Genomic DNA, 14,388 nt, shown 5'->3' on the forward strand with positions numbered 1-14,388 from the left:
CCATCGAGTAACTACAGCGGTAGTTTCATCTTCTTTTAAGATGGCACTTAAAAAAAAAAAAAAAAAAAAAAAAAAGAACTTTAAGTTGAAACAGGCATTTCAATGACAATTTTGCCGATATTCCTGTTTTCTTCCATTGCCCTGTGTGCCTCCGCGATCTCATGCAGAGGGTAAACGCTGTCGACAAATGGCTGGAGACGAGGGGAGGCTCCTTGGGCAAAATATGGCAGCACGTTTTCTGTGAAGGCTTTCACCAGCTTTTCCTTATACTGAAGGAAAAATAAAAGTGTTTTGAAGATTATTTCTAGTCATTTAATTCCCAGAAGTATCTCTAAACACACCATGCAAAATGTATACAATTCTCAGATATTTCATGGTGAGACAGACGTAAACATCTGAAAGGTATAAGCTGCTAGTGAAAAGAAAACTTATAGATGAACTATATTTTAACAGAATGAGCTTCTCCTCCAAAACAAGTGGTTTAAACTCAGTGCAGAACCATTTAAAACTCAAACTGTTAAGGTCATTGAAAATATTATGTATTGGATTATGGACAGTCTATCCTCAAGCTCTACATTGGTGTCTTTTACTGTAATAGTTGAGAAATTTCCACATAAAGTAGAATCAAACTTGGTCTTGATTGAGAAGTATATCTGTAGATGACCTAATGGAGGTTTTTGTATGTCCCCCCCCCCCCAGCCTTGATTGAGTCATCTGATCACTTGAGTTCTGTTTCTTAGAACAAACCTTTAAACTATGGTACTCATGAAATATATTAAAAAGTCTTGGGTATCATACCTCTGTGGCAGTAGTTACAAAAGGGAAGCATCTCAGACAAGCAGAAAAGGGAAAATGTGACTTTTGCAATGTTTCTAAAGTATGTAGAGATAGTTCAAGGTGGTGCTTTTTTTCTTTAGTAATAATGCATTAGATTCTGTTTTAGTGCTAATAGCAAAAGAAGGACCCCAAAACTACCACAGATTTTAAGATCAAACTATATACACTGTTAATAATTACTACTTGCCTCCTTGTCTCGTGATCTTAATAGACTTGTATGAATGGTCCCTCTTTTGGAAAGCAGCCTTGCAAGCAAATCTCCATTTACAACACCTCCACTCAGTAGTCCATAAATAATCCACCGTCCATCAGTACTCAAACAGTTAAGGTTCTTCTCCCAGTAGGAGCCACCAACACAATCTAAAATAATATCTACGCCAGAACCTCAAGTAGAAACAGAAAAAAAAAACGGCAATTATAGTTGAGCTGCACTAAAGGTAGGGTAATTTCAGGTGAAACTAAAACCTTATTCTCTGTAGGTACAGAATCAATCTTGCAATTCTTATTTAAATCCTTCTGCTGAAAATAGGAATTAGCACAATGATTTGTAAAGAATCCTAGCATCAGGCACGAAAAATGAATCATTACAGATAGCAGATACAAATCCTGTCATAAGTTGTCTCAAGTGCCTAAAAAGCTATTTTTTTCTATCTGTAAGAGAACTGTAAGAGTTTTTTGCCATAATCAGACACAAATACAAGTGCTACACTTCCTTGTAGAGGCAACAATAATATCAGCACAATTTTTATGCCCCAAATAAACATAAAGCCAAAGGGAGCCCATTCAGAAAACAGAGCCCAATTAAACTAAGATACATTCTTGGGCCGAACAGGATAACAGGATCTTTACTGTCTGTTCCTTCATTAAGGTGACATCTTTCCTCCTTGATAAATCAACCCCTGATTAGAGAATTGCTATTCTCTAACCTGGGAGGTGATTTTTGCAAGTCCAGCTGAAATAAATCACTTCCAAGATAAAATGTAGTCTACAGCACTGAAAAGTGAGTTTAGGATAGGAAGAGGTGAACATTGCATAGAATTGAAATAGAGCAGGATTTAGTAACTCAGTATGGAAATTGGCCACGAACTTATTTTGGGGAAACGGAAGGCATAAGATTTTCTGCATTCTCTTGCCAAAATCTGTTTAAGGCCCCATCCATAATAAAGCAGATTCAATACTGCTGGATTCCCATCCTGTTCAGCACCAAAGGGAACATGAAAAATTTGCAGTGAATCATACCTGTCTGCAAAATTGGTCTCTTTGAAAAGATGATGAAGTCCCGGTTGAAACTGAGTGATGTGCATATGCTTTAGGAGGTACATATTCTTCCTCAACTGTGACTTCCACTCAGAGGTTCTTACCTTGGGTGAACGCCAAGACCTTTTCACTGAAGTCTTCATTTTTGTAGTCGAACCCTGCAGCTGCTCCAGCGTTTGCTGTCACTTTGAGTTTCTCCTGAGTTCCTGCTGTCACGATGGGAATAGCTTTTGCCAGTTTTACCAGCTGAATGGCTGCCATACCAACACCGCTAGCTCCAGCATGGATCAACACTCTCTCCCCCTTCTGTATTTTACCTGAACGAGGACATAACAGAAACGATTCCCCTGTTGGCTTTATCAGTGGAGTAAAACATGATCGAGGTGGCAAATTCTGAATAGATGAAAATATTGAGAGCTGAAAGAGATGCCTAAACAAATCCAGAGTGAACAGAACTCATGGTGTACAAACAGGACTCCATTTTACTGACTTCATTTAAATGACTTTGACTGGGTCCTGTCCAGTGGTGAGCATCCATGGCAAAGCTGCCAGGGTGAGAGCAGCCAGCCTTTTTATACTGGGACCATCCACTGCTGCCAGCCGAATGTTAATAATATTTGCTGAGTTAATACCAAGCACTTAGCAGTGGAGAAATGCTACACAGATGCTTTGTAATGTTAAGGACCAGTTCTGTCTATCATCTTACCATCTACACCGTGCCTTAATGCATTGGTTTGTTTCCTACTGATTGCTACTGGAAGTGGGATGCCTAATAATCATAATAATCATGGAGTCATCATCCTAATTGACTGCAGACCCCCTGGAAGCAACAACGCTCGAATCAAGTCTGCATTTGTGGTAGTGAGGGAAGATCCTTCTTTGTAACTCATGTTCTTTATTACAGCTTTTAAGTACTACTGCTGAAGAGGATAGAAGAAGGATATCTTTCAGCTGAAGAAAGCCCTGAGAAAGTGCTATTAGTAGTGCCTCTGTAGTACATTTTAAAAGTGAAGAGTGTAAGCTTATGTCTTTTTAAAATCAGCTCAGAGGGAATGTTTCCTACAACATCTCTGTGAAGCAAGGTACAAGAAGATGTTGTCTACTCTCATTCCACAGGCAATGAGTGAGGAACATTCACGATACGGTCATGCTTGCAGTGAAGACAAATCTTTACAAGTAGGATTTGTATTCAGTTGTTTGCAGAACATGTAAGTCATTTCAGAGTTTAGGCTTACTGGAAATCACGATTCAAGCTGAGACACATAGATGAAAAGAAAAAACTGGCCATCTTTCTGTATCCTTCCTTGTAAATATGCAGCCAACAGAGTATGTTGTGGTCAAGATTTCAGAATTTGGGTCTGGCCAGATAGGTAAAAGGCCCATGTGAATAGAGTGACAGAGAAAAGGGTTTTCAAAGGCAACCAGCATTCAGATGGGGGCAACAAAGAGAGGATTTAATAGCAGAAATGAAGGCGAGCTGTTTTGATGAGGCAGATTTAGAAATGCACCTCTCACCTACAAAATGCAGCAGCTGAAAGGCTGTTAGCCAGGCTTCGGGAATGGCTGCAGCCTGAATAAAAGTCATATCATTTGGGGCTGGCATCAGGCAGCCTTCGGGTACCGTAACGTATTCTGCCTGGCCACCTCCGGAGAGCAGAGCCATCACCGCATCACCAATCTTCCACTGGCCCTTGCAGCCAGGTCCAAGCCCCGCCACGCTTCCAGCTGCTTCCAAGCCTAAAATATCACTTGCTCCTTTGGGGGGAGGATACTTCCCTCTCCTCTAAAACAAAACAGAAGAGTAGGGAAGGAAAAGCCACACATCAATGAGCGTAATGACCTGCAAGATTTTATTTGCATGCCTCCTACGCAAATGCCTTTTTTATTTTATCCTGATTTTGGACTATGTGTTTCAGCAATTTAAGGATCTTCTGTCCTTTGGCAATGCTTCTTGTTTTGTTACTAAGTCTGTTTTATTCTTAAAAACATAAATAAAAGCATTTACCTACTGAATCAAGAGACATCTCTTCTTTTAGCCCTATGAACATTTCCTTTGAAGTCTCAGAAACAAATGCTTGCCAAGCTCGAGCTCTTTTAACTCTTCTGATTTGTAAAGACTTCAGATGGGGACTTGAAACGTTGGTGTACTTTTCAGATACATAAAGCTGCTTAACTTACACATACCTGGAGTAAATCAGCCCTATTCAGAGCGCTAGCGGAGACCTTCACAAGAACTTCTCCTTCTCCTGGATGTGGCTTCATCACTTCTTTCACATAGAGATTTTCTGGGCCTCCTGGGCAATCAAAATAGGCTGCCAACATTTTCTCTACAAATCTCCACAGGCAGTTTCTGACCTCCTCGTTTTTGCCAGCAGCAAAATCAAATCTGGAGCAATCTCCCCTGGGTGGAAGCATAAAAGAAGAGGGAATCACAGTGGGAAAGTCTGTGGTATTTCCTATACTTTGCAGTATATGAACGCCATGTAGGTCTGCTGCCCAAAGATGTGTGCAGGCAAACCAGGCCCTCTTCGAGGAAGAGGAATGTGTGACTGACCTCTGTAAAATCACTTGCACGATGACCTTAGTGCTTACTTAATCATTTGTTGCAAGGCTGGAGGTGTGGAATGATGAACTCCTCGAAACCCCAGGAACGTAAATCCCCACAGGGTGGTGCTCTATGGCTGTTGTATGCTGAATAAACAACTGCTACCAATTATCTGCATAAAATACAACTTTAATCCTTTAAATTCTTCGACTGGCTGGCTATTTGTTGTTTTCGGCTAAACTGCTCAATCCAGTCCCACAACATTTGTCTGTATGAGCACAAAAATTTAGTGGGAAATCCATCCAATACTGCCCTGTGACAGGTCTTTCCCCCTCTTTATCTGTTCAAATGTAGTCAATTAAAAATCCCACGCTAAAGACATTTTTGTCCCTCTTCCACCAGTCCACTAACCTGCATTTGTCTGAATGCTTTGCTGCTAGAAGCAGGCCTGCGAAATGACCAAAAAAACCCTGTGTAGTGACGATATGAATACCTACGTTGCTTTCAAATGCACAGAGAAATGCACAAGTTGAGAACCAAGTTTCCACGGACGACACCTTCAAGCTGTCAGATCGGCCCGCAGAGGTCTGAGACAAGTTTTAAGGAGCTCTGTGGCTCCTGACCACGGTTTGGGACCCACCTTTTTGCTGTAAAGAAGGGAAGAGCTCCTCCGCACTGGCAACAGCCCTGGCTGTCCCTGGGAGCAGAGTCTGATTTCCTCCTCTCCAGGCTCTGCAATCTGCCATTCCCCAGCAAGTCACGGGGTGGAATGGGATGAGGTTGTGTTTTCCTTGCAGGGAAAGACGTGAGCAGAGTCAGAAATACTGAAATATTTCACCAGTGTTTCTCCCCACGGACCTGGTTTATTCCACAGGTCGGGGCAGAAATCAGCTTTTCCCTTTGGCACCGAGGTGGAGATCGCACACACACCCCCAGCACGCAGGGAGGTTTGCTCTGGTGCTTTTACCCCACTGCTGGCAGAGCAGGGATCTGCAGGGTGCGTGTGTGTGGCTTCCTGGGCGAAGCATTGAACCTCTGGACTCTGGATAGCTCAGACTGGATTTACCTGGGTTGCATTAAGGGCATGTTGAGCTGTGACAGCCCTCATGCTCTGTCTGTGGAGTCTTTTAGCATGCTCTCGTTCCTTTGAGACCACAGCATTTGCAGTTCTCTGGCTCGTCTGTCAGCCCGCGGCATTTCTACCTGCTGTTTCAGCTGCCTGATCTCACCTCTTGGCTGAGCTTTGCCATTTCCCATCGGGTTATGCCTTTCTCCATATCCTCACTGCCAGCTCTCGGCTCTTTGGGAGCTGTCAGGGAATAAAACTGACATTTCAAAGCATTTAAAAATGGTGTCGTTTTTCATCTGGGTGCTCCTGTGTGGGATTCTTCTGTGGGTTTCTTTTCTTACTGATTTGGATATTTTGGGATTCAGACATTTCAATTTATACTTGACACTAAATTAATTTGGAAAATAATATAGCAAAAAAATACTGTGTTTTCACACAACTCTAAGAGCTAGTGGCTAATTTGTTTCTGCAGATGAGAAGATCATGAGGCCTGGTCTTTCTGAACCTGGTCTTCATCTGGTGAAATAGCTCAGTTGTCTGAACAGTGAGGGGTTCACCCAGATGAGAATTATTTGATATCTTACAGCATAGACAGTCTGATTATAGCCTGGTAGGAACATTGTTCCTCCTCCCCAGTCCTGACAAAACTTTGCAGTCTACTGCAGATTAAAATCACTTTCTATAACAGTCAGTGAGAGAGAAAAATGATGTGAAAAATGTGTTTTATTTGTAATACTCAAGGGCATGCAGGACAAACTGAAAATCTGTTAATGTAACAATTTCCGTAGTCCCTTGGGTCTGCGATGCTACATAGCTGAGAGAAATGCTCTGAGCGAAGTTACTTTGCTCAGGGAGATGAATAATGTTCTTATCTAGAAACAGGCTAAAAGACAACACTCAAAAGATTAAGGAAAGCATCCTAAACCAAATCTAGAGGACATCACTCAATTCTATTTAAAAACTTGGGTGATACATGCATAAGGTAGTCCTCTTGGGAGCAGTGAACCTTCAAGAGTTCTTGAAATAAAAATGGGGAAACAGCCTTCACTCTGCAGTTGGAGTGTGGTAAAGCAGCAGGTGCTTGCTGGAGTTGGGTAACGCATCGAACATCTAGGCTTATTTGCCTGGTGAGCAGTCCTTCTGAGCTCGATGAAGTTCATGGCTTCTGCTGAGTCAGCTGCCCTTGTCTCTAAAGTAGTCTGCTATAAGAATACAGGGAAATAAAAAAATAAAAAATAAGGAAAAAATCAATAAAATATGATTAAAATCATACACAGACTTGCTGTAATGGAGATACTTTTTTTTTTTGTCAAGCTCAGATCCACCTCAGCCTCTAATCAGAAAAACAAATATCAGCATTTATAGCTGCACATTAAAAATAGTGGTGCATATATTCATGAGGTATTACCTATTCTACAGAATAAACACTGACCACTTTAAACCTAAGTCATTTGCAGAAATCTCTCTTAAGATGCAAAGAAAAGCTAATGCCATTTGTTTTCTCTTCACAGAGAAATCATCCAGAACACCAAGAACTCCAAAAAATATGCATTGTCAAAACCATTGGAAATCTGGCCCTGGAAACATGTAGACCTTAGATTTTACTCAGGAAAACTGCTCTTGATCATAGCTTACAAATTATTAAAAAAAAATAAAAATAAAAATAAAAATGATTTGATGAAGAATTTATTACTGATGGTCTTACAGCTCATTCCAGACTAAACAGCTTAGTCAAAACACAAATGATTTCCACTTACTTGTAGACACCTCAGTGAGGAACAAATGCTAGGAGAAAAACGGGTCTAGAATTTCATTCCTATTCGGTGAAATGAGATGGGCACATCCATAGATTCAGATTGAACTTGTTTGTCCAAAAATATTCCTTAGAAATACCTCTGTCTCCACACTGAAAATCAGGGCTGTTGAGGCTGAGGCTATATCAGAAGGACTATCAGCTCTCGTGCATTTTATCCATCTGGATGATGTGACAGAATGATGGTATACTTGATATAGTCAGCCATATACTACAGCAGTAAGATGTGTAACTTATTTATCTACCTGGTTTAATCCTTGCCAGCACCTCCTCCTAAAGGGAAACCTACGTTTGAGATGCTGTCAGGATTCTGCAGCTTGTCTATGAAGTTTTGAAATATTCTCAAATGGGGAACAGAGATGGTAACATAAAGTCTTTAACACACTGAACCCAAGAAAGAGAAACTTGAGAGGGCACACAAAGGAAACTTTGGCAGAAGAGGGAAGGAAATGGGCACTTGTTAGAGAAGAGGTACTTTGTGACACAAAGCATGAGAGAGGAAACAAAACTTCATGATGTCTCAAGATTCACGTGTAGGAAAGGTGAGTAGGCAGAGAAAGAAAGTTTGAAACCCTTAGAGGGCAAAACTGGCTTTGAAGAAGTGGACTGTGAATCAGAATATCAAGGATAATGCCCAGAGGATATGTGCAGAAGACACTGGGTCAGGATTAGTTGTATGAGTTCAATGAGACGTGACTGTCAGGTCCCACTGTGTTCAAGTGTAACCAACAGAAAACTTGTACCACAAAGGTCAAGGCCAGAGACCATTCTGCAACCTGTTCACACCCCCGGAGGCTTTGGAACATGTGGGATGTGATGACTGGAGAGGGTTCAGCCATGCAGGAATAGAATAGCCCAAGTCTGTATTCAGTTGCCAAGGTTTTCAGGATTTGGTAGTTTGTCAGATTAATTTTTTGAAGCTGTTTGCGAGAGCAGAGCCAGTCAGTGGAACACTGACATGCAGGCACACAGATGCATTCATTTATCTTACCGAGTTTCTCTACAGCTTCCACGCACACGCTGGGATACATGCCCACCTTGTAAGTAGCAATCAGGATGAAAGCATTGGTCTTCACAGCTATCAGGCCTCCATCTGGCTGGATAATACAGAAAAATGGCACAAGGTTCTCAAAAAATACACGTGCATGCATATTGCCTCACAATTTAGGCTAATTACAGACCTTTTTGCTCAAATACTCTCTCAAAGCCTAAGCCATGATGCAGACAACACACGTCCACATGTGTTTTGAGGACTACTGGCTATTAAAGCAAGTCACTCAAATGCTTTTTTGTATTGCCTATCCTCACTTCCAATGCTCAATCATATGTAGCAGCATTAATAAGTGCAAGTAAAATAGGTATTTACATGAAAGCACATAAGTTTTTATGAACCCTACATCCCAAACTCCACCCCACTGATTTGTAAGAATGACTGGAAAAAAGACACTGAGAAGTACTGCATGTTTTCTGAACTAGGGTCCAAATTTAAAAGCAGCTCAGCCTTTTCTGCAGGTTACTCAGGTCGTTTCAGCATCCCACAAGGTAAGCTGATCTAACAGCTCTGGCAAACAGGCACTGCAGCTGGTGTTAGGGGTTTGTGGTGGACATGCAGGGATGTAAATATTCACATATATGCACACAAGCAGGAACCATTTAGCGCCAGGGAAACACCAGAACAGTTCAAAGGAGGAACATATAACTGAAAGCGAAAGGCAGCTAGTTTATAGACTAACCATGGGGGCTACACTTCTAATTTTAATGCAACTATTGAGGGACAGAGTATAAGTGCTCCACTGAAATACAGCCACCAACGTCACCAAACTTGCACCCTCCAAGTATCTACCCAAGTTTTACATCTCCATTTGCCCACAGCTGAAAAGAGGGAGCTCACATCAATGCAGCTTAATTCCTTGCTTGCTCTAAAGGCACATGGTAAAGGAAAAGCATGGGTAAAGTGGTTGTGCCAGGAAAAGCATGGGTGAAACCTTCTCTTGTTGAAAAATAAATAATAATTTATTTATTACTAAAAAATAATCGATGAAAAATAAATAATGGTGCTACCCATTTAATTCCACTGCTGGAAAGGTGATGTTAAGAGAGAGAAGGAAAGAAGCATGTGAAGGCTTTCAGCTCGTGTTAAGGTATTCATGTCACCAGGCAGTGAAAGAAAAAGGATGTTTCCAAAGGTTTCAGGACTGCCATAGCTCTTGTCAACATACATTTTTAAGATAGATGGAATACTCATCTGCTCGGACACATTTATAGTGCTTCTGCTTGAAGTAGAGTCCTTCCCTTCTGACTTGCATTAAGTTATTGTAGAAACTGTAGATCAGGTTTATGGCATTCTCTGGTGGCACCTATGTTCACACAGCACAGTGTTATGGACCAAAAGGGTACGTCTTTGCAGGGATGAACAGTTCTCCACCCTCCCACTTTCTTTTATAGTTCACTTAAAATTAAGATATTTTTGAGTGGAAAAAAAAATATCAAAATTGAGCCTACTTTCTATAGAGTCCGCTGAATTTCTAACATCTCATTTGAAACAATCTGCTTAATCTATGGGTACTATCTGTGCAGTCCCACTACTCACCAACACTTCTCTAGGGAATTGATACACCCAGTGGTGACTGGAGCCCTCTGTTAAAAGGCAATGAAGGGCAGGACTCAGCCTTATCATGTAATACAATATGAGCAGAAGTGCTGTTATTCTGCTCTGTTTATCAGCTGATAGACAGTAAAAACAGATAAACTACATCCGTATCAGAAAACTAGAAGTGTCAAGGAGCATTTCTGGGTACTGTTATAACAGTCTAGCTACAGATTTGGCCTGGGCCAGCAATTCACAGGCACAGTCTGGAAAATGAGAATGAGTCAGGACTGCTCCCCAGAAGCAACTTGGTCAAGCCTCTGTTTCAGGGTCATAGTATGGACATGGCCATGCCACAACAGCATGTCTCAGTGTCAGCACATGGACCTAAGAACATCTGCTTTACAAGCACAGAGGGGATCACTGAGTGCAAGTGCTTCAAAACAACCCCTTGAAAATGCCAGTTAAACGGCATCTTTCTTCCAAAGATCAAAGGTGTGAAATTAGCAATCAGCTTCAGAAGCTGAGGCTGAAAGAAGCCACCGGTCCCTTTAGTATAGCGCAGAACTCCCTGACATGATCACTACTTTGTGCTCTGGATTCCCGGAGTTTCTACCACTGCTGCCACTTCCCAGGACACTCTTTCATCACTTACATAAAAGCCAATGGTTGATGCACAGACTTTTCTTTCATTTATGTTGATAATAGCTGCATTTTCCACGTGCTTTGTTCTGATAAGACTGTCATTCAACAAAGCCTGAAGTTGGCTCATTTTCCATCTGTTCTGTGAAAAGAAAGAGATGTATAAATGTTCGTTCTCCTCCCCTCTTATATTGGAAACCAGCTCTTTCTCCAGGGAGAATTTAGGGATTTAGGCAGAAGTAATGCTAAGCCTCAGATAAGAAAAATAACAATATTAAAAAATCCTAAAAACCAGAGAACAGCAGAACACTAAGGAATGAGATAAAACTTGCTGCAGCCAGCAGATCAGAGCAGAAATTGGGGTGTGAAGTATTGGTTGCTGGGCCTGAAACAAACACCATTTTCTTTTAAATGCTCAGCACTAGCATGGCAGTTGTTAGACCTTTGTGTCAGTGGAGCTCCATGAGGATGTTTTTGGAAGTAAACCCTACATTTATCTCATGATAGTATACCTCTGGCTGTCTGCATAAGCAGCAACAATCTCAGAATCATTGAATCATACAATGGTTTGGGTTGGAAGGGACTTTAAAGATTGCCTAATTCCAACCCCCTGCCATAGGCAGGGACACCTCCCAGCAGCCCAGGCTGCCCAAAGCCCCATCCAGCCTGGCCCTGAGCACCTCTAGGGATGGGGCACCCACAGCTCCTCTGGGCAGCCTCTTTGAGTGCCTCACCACCCTCAGAGTAAAGAATTTCCCCCTTATAACTAGTCTAAATCTCCTCTAGATTTAGAAAATCCTCTAGATTTATTTACTTTTTAACGCGAGGGTGGTGGAAATGAGGTATCACAATCAAGGAGAGCTGTCAGGCTTATCAGTTAGCGTGGCCAACGGCCTGCCACAGGGACATCGGGCCAGCAATTATTAATAATTTTTGAGCACTTTATTAATAATTTTTGAGCACTGAGGACGCATTTGACTTTAAAACCGATTATGCATGAGGGGCATGTACCCCTCCAGGGGCCTTGGCTGACAGGAGGCAGCGCCCCCCCGCCCGCCTTCCCCGCTGAGCTGTTGCCATGGCAACCGCGCCCCGACCGTCGCCTACCCGGCTCCTGATTGGCTCAGCCGGCGGGGCGCTCCCTTTCTGATTGGTTGAGAGCGGCCACCCCGTGTCGGCGGGGGGCCGGGTTGGCGTTGCCGCGGGCTGTGAGGGCGGTGGGCGCGGAGGGATCCGGCCGCTCCTCGGCCCCGCCTCGCCTCGCTCCAGCCGGGGATGCCGCCGGTGGGTGCCTGCCCTGGGGCCGGCGAGCCGAGCCGCTGCCCGTGCGGGGGGTCCCACCTCTTCCGAGAGGCGGGAGGTAGTGGGGAGGGACTATTTCCTCAGGCGGAAGGACTCGGAAAGGGGTGTGTGTGTGTGAGGCGGCTCTGAGGTGCGAAGGGCGCCGCCATTTTTCTACGGGACCGGCGCCGTGGTTTTTCCCTGAGGCGCGGCCATGGCTGCCGCCCTCGCCTCCTCTGGTGGCTTCCCAGAGCTTCCCTGGGGCTGGTGAGGGGATCTCAGCTTGGGGATCACCTCTATGAGGCCGGTGAGGGGTTCCCCACTCCAGGATGCCCTGGTGAGGGGTGCTCAGGGCACTACTGTCCTGCCTTGGCTTTGCCTCAGGGCCCGCGAGGCTGCAGGGCAGGGTGTGCTGGGACCCAATTCTGCCCTTGTGGCCTTGAGGGGACCCTGGCGTTCTCAGTCACTGATGTCCCCAGCCAGTGGAGGGACCAGGTGGTGGAGGTGCCCTCCAGATGCCTGCACAGTATCAGTTTTAATGCTTTTCCTTCTGTCACAAACCAGCAGTTTGGGTTGTTTGCCCGAAACTGGCAAGGTTTCAAATCATGCCAGATTCACTACATCTCATTCACTATCTACCAGGTCCTGTTTGTAGGCTTGTGCCCAGTTTGCCCCAGAGGCTGATGTTCCCCTGCTGCTCTCCTCCTCCAGGCACCTGAAGGAATAAGGGGGGGCAGAGCCACCAGGAGAGGTGCCCAGCTGTGCTTGCAGGGGGTGACGTCCCTGTGTGATGAGGAGAGGGGAATACGTGTAAAAGATCTCTTAAGAAATAGCAGCTGAGCATTTTGCGGATTTTGTTGGATGCGTAACGAGCTGGTTTTGCTCCAAGTACTCAGTACTTTTTTTTTTTTTTTCCTGCTTTTTGCAGTGGGACAGCTCTTTCCCTTGGACATGAGCATTCCCTTTCTTTTTGTACTTCACAGCTCAACAGCATGACTTGGCCTTAAAAAAAAAAAAAAATTATTAGCATGCTCATTACATCGCTTTAGAATTAACTAAAAATTACAATGCTATAAATCTTTATTAAAATTGCTGGAGGCTGATGAGAAACAGAAGATTTTGAAGGAAACCCTTTTGGAAAATTTCATACGCATTAAATACTGGTCCTCACACCAGTATGCTCTAATGCAGGAAAGTTTCTTTAATTTAAACAGCATTTCTGTTATGAGAGAAAAAAATTTACATGAACATGGTGGATTTTTACTTAGCAATTTTACTATTTCTTCTGTCTGTAAGGATTTTTTCTCTACACACAAGCAACAGAAGTAATCTTGCTTTGCTTTTTATTCCTGTTAGACATGGTAATTACACGTTAGGTAATAAGTTGAAGTATAAGTTGTATTTAATAAGTTAAGTGTGGTTGGACTTGATCTTGAAGGTCATTTCCAACTTTTAAGATTCTGTGGTTCTGTGTAAGCCTGCAGGGCAGCTTCTCTTAAAGGCTTTTGTCAGAACAGGGGCTTTTGAGAGGACTGAGGCATGTGTGTAAGGATCCTTACCTTTTCTCACAGAAGTGATTAATCTGTCTTCCGAAAGTTTCTGCAAAAACTTGTGTTTAGGCAGAGCCTGCGTGTGGATTGGAGCAGGTGGGAGAACATTCTGTGCTGCTGAACAGAACTCACGAAGCAAGAGAAACCTTTAAAAAATGATTTTTAATCCTGCTGACAGCAAACCACAATGCACGTGTATCCAGCAATCATTTTAGTTAGTCAGAGATATTCCCAGGTCTGATCATAATAGAACAAGCTTTTATTTTGGGCTGCTTTTTGCCTAAATAATTCTGTAAATACATCATTTCCTGGAAGCACTGTCTCTCCAGTAAATCTGAAATAAGTAGCATTTGAAATAGGAATTCCCGTAAAGACTATTTTATCTCCATGTTTCTCCTGTCTCCGTTATAAATCAATCCAAATGTACTGGTAAACATGTAATAGGGGAGATGGAATTTCCTGCTTGGTATCAGTTAGTACTTTAGTGTAAGCTTCATCTGTCAGGACTTTAAAAACCACGAAAATACAGCTATCCCTTTGGTGGAACGTCGCGGTTATTGGAAATCACTTTTACATAATTGAAAAAAGCACAAAGGATAGAAGTAAAAAGAGGTGGAATTTGATGACTGAAACGTTTTCAAAGCTGGCAAGCATTCTGGAGTAATTTGTGAATCACTTTGTGTCTTGAAACAAAATTTACTGCCCATTTATCATGGAGATGAGAAGAGACAGTTCCTATCAGAGGGAATATCTGGCTAGAAACCCAATACTTCGTCTCCCTCCGTTTAACTTACTGTGATACAAAAC

At 42.9% G+C, this 14,388-nt stretch overlaps 1 protein-coding gene across 1 annotated transcript; it reads right to left on the minus strand.

Annotated features, from left to right (window-relative positions):
- Positions 1–80: 80 nt before the first annotated feature.
- On the minus strand, positions 81–12,247 carry TP53I3 (tumor protein p53 inducible protein 3; the record flags this gene model as incomplete). The annotated part of the gene is given in 10 exon segments (XM_084284477.1): positions 81–269; positions 1,025–1,221; positions 2,199–2,411; positions 3,610–3,877; positions 4,279–4,421; positions 8,513–8,618; positions 9,741–9,878; positions 10,764–10,889; positions 10,891–10,954; positions 12,210–12,247. Coding segments are annotated over 10 exon segments (1,482 nt in total).
- Positions 12,248–14,388: the final 2,141 nt, after the last annotated feature.

The sequence above is a fragment of the Netta rufina genome (genome assembly GCF_964035555.1).
Source record: "Netta rufina genome assembly, chromosome: 3".
In the NCBI taxonomy this organism is placed as follows: domain Eukaryota; kingdom Metazoa; phylum Chordata; class Aves; order Anseriformes; family Anatidae; genus Netta; species Netta rufina.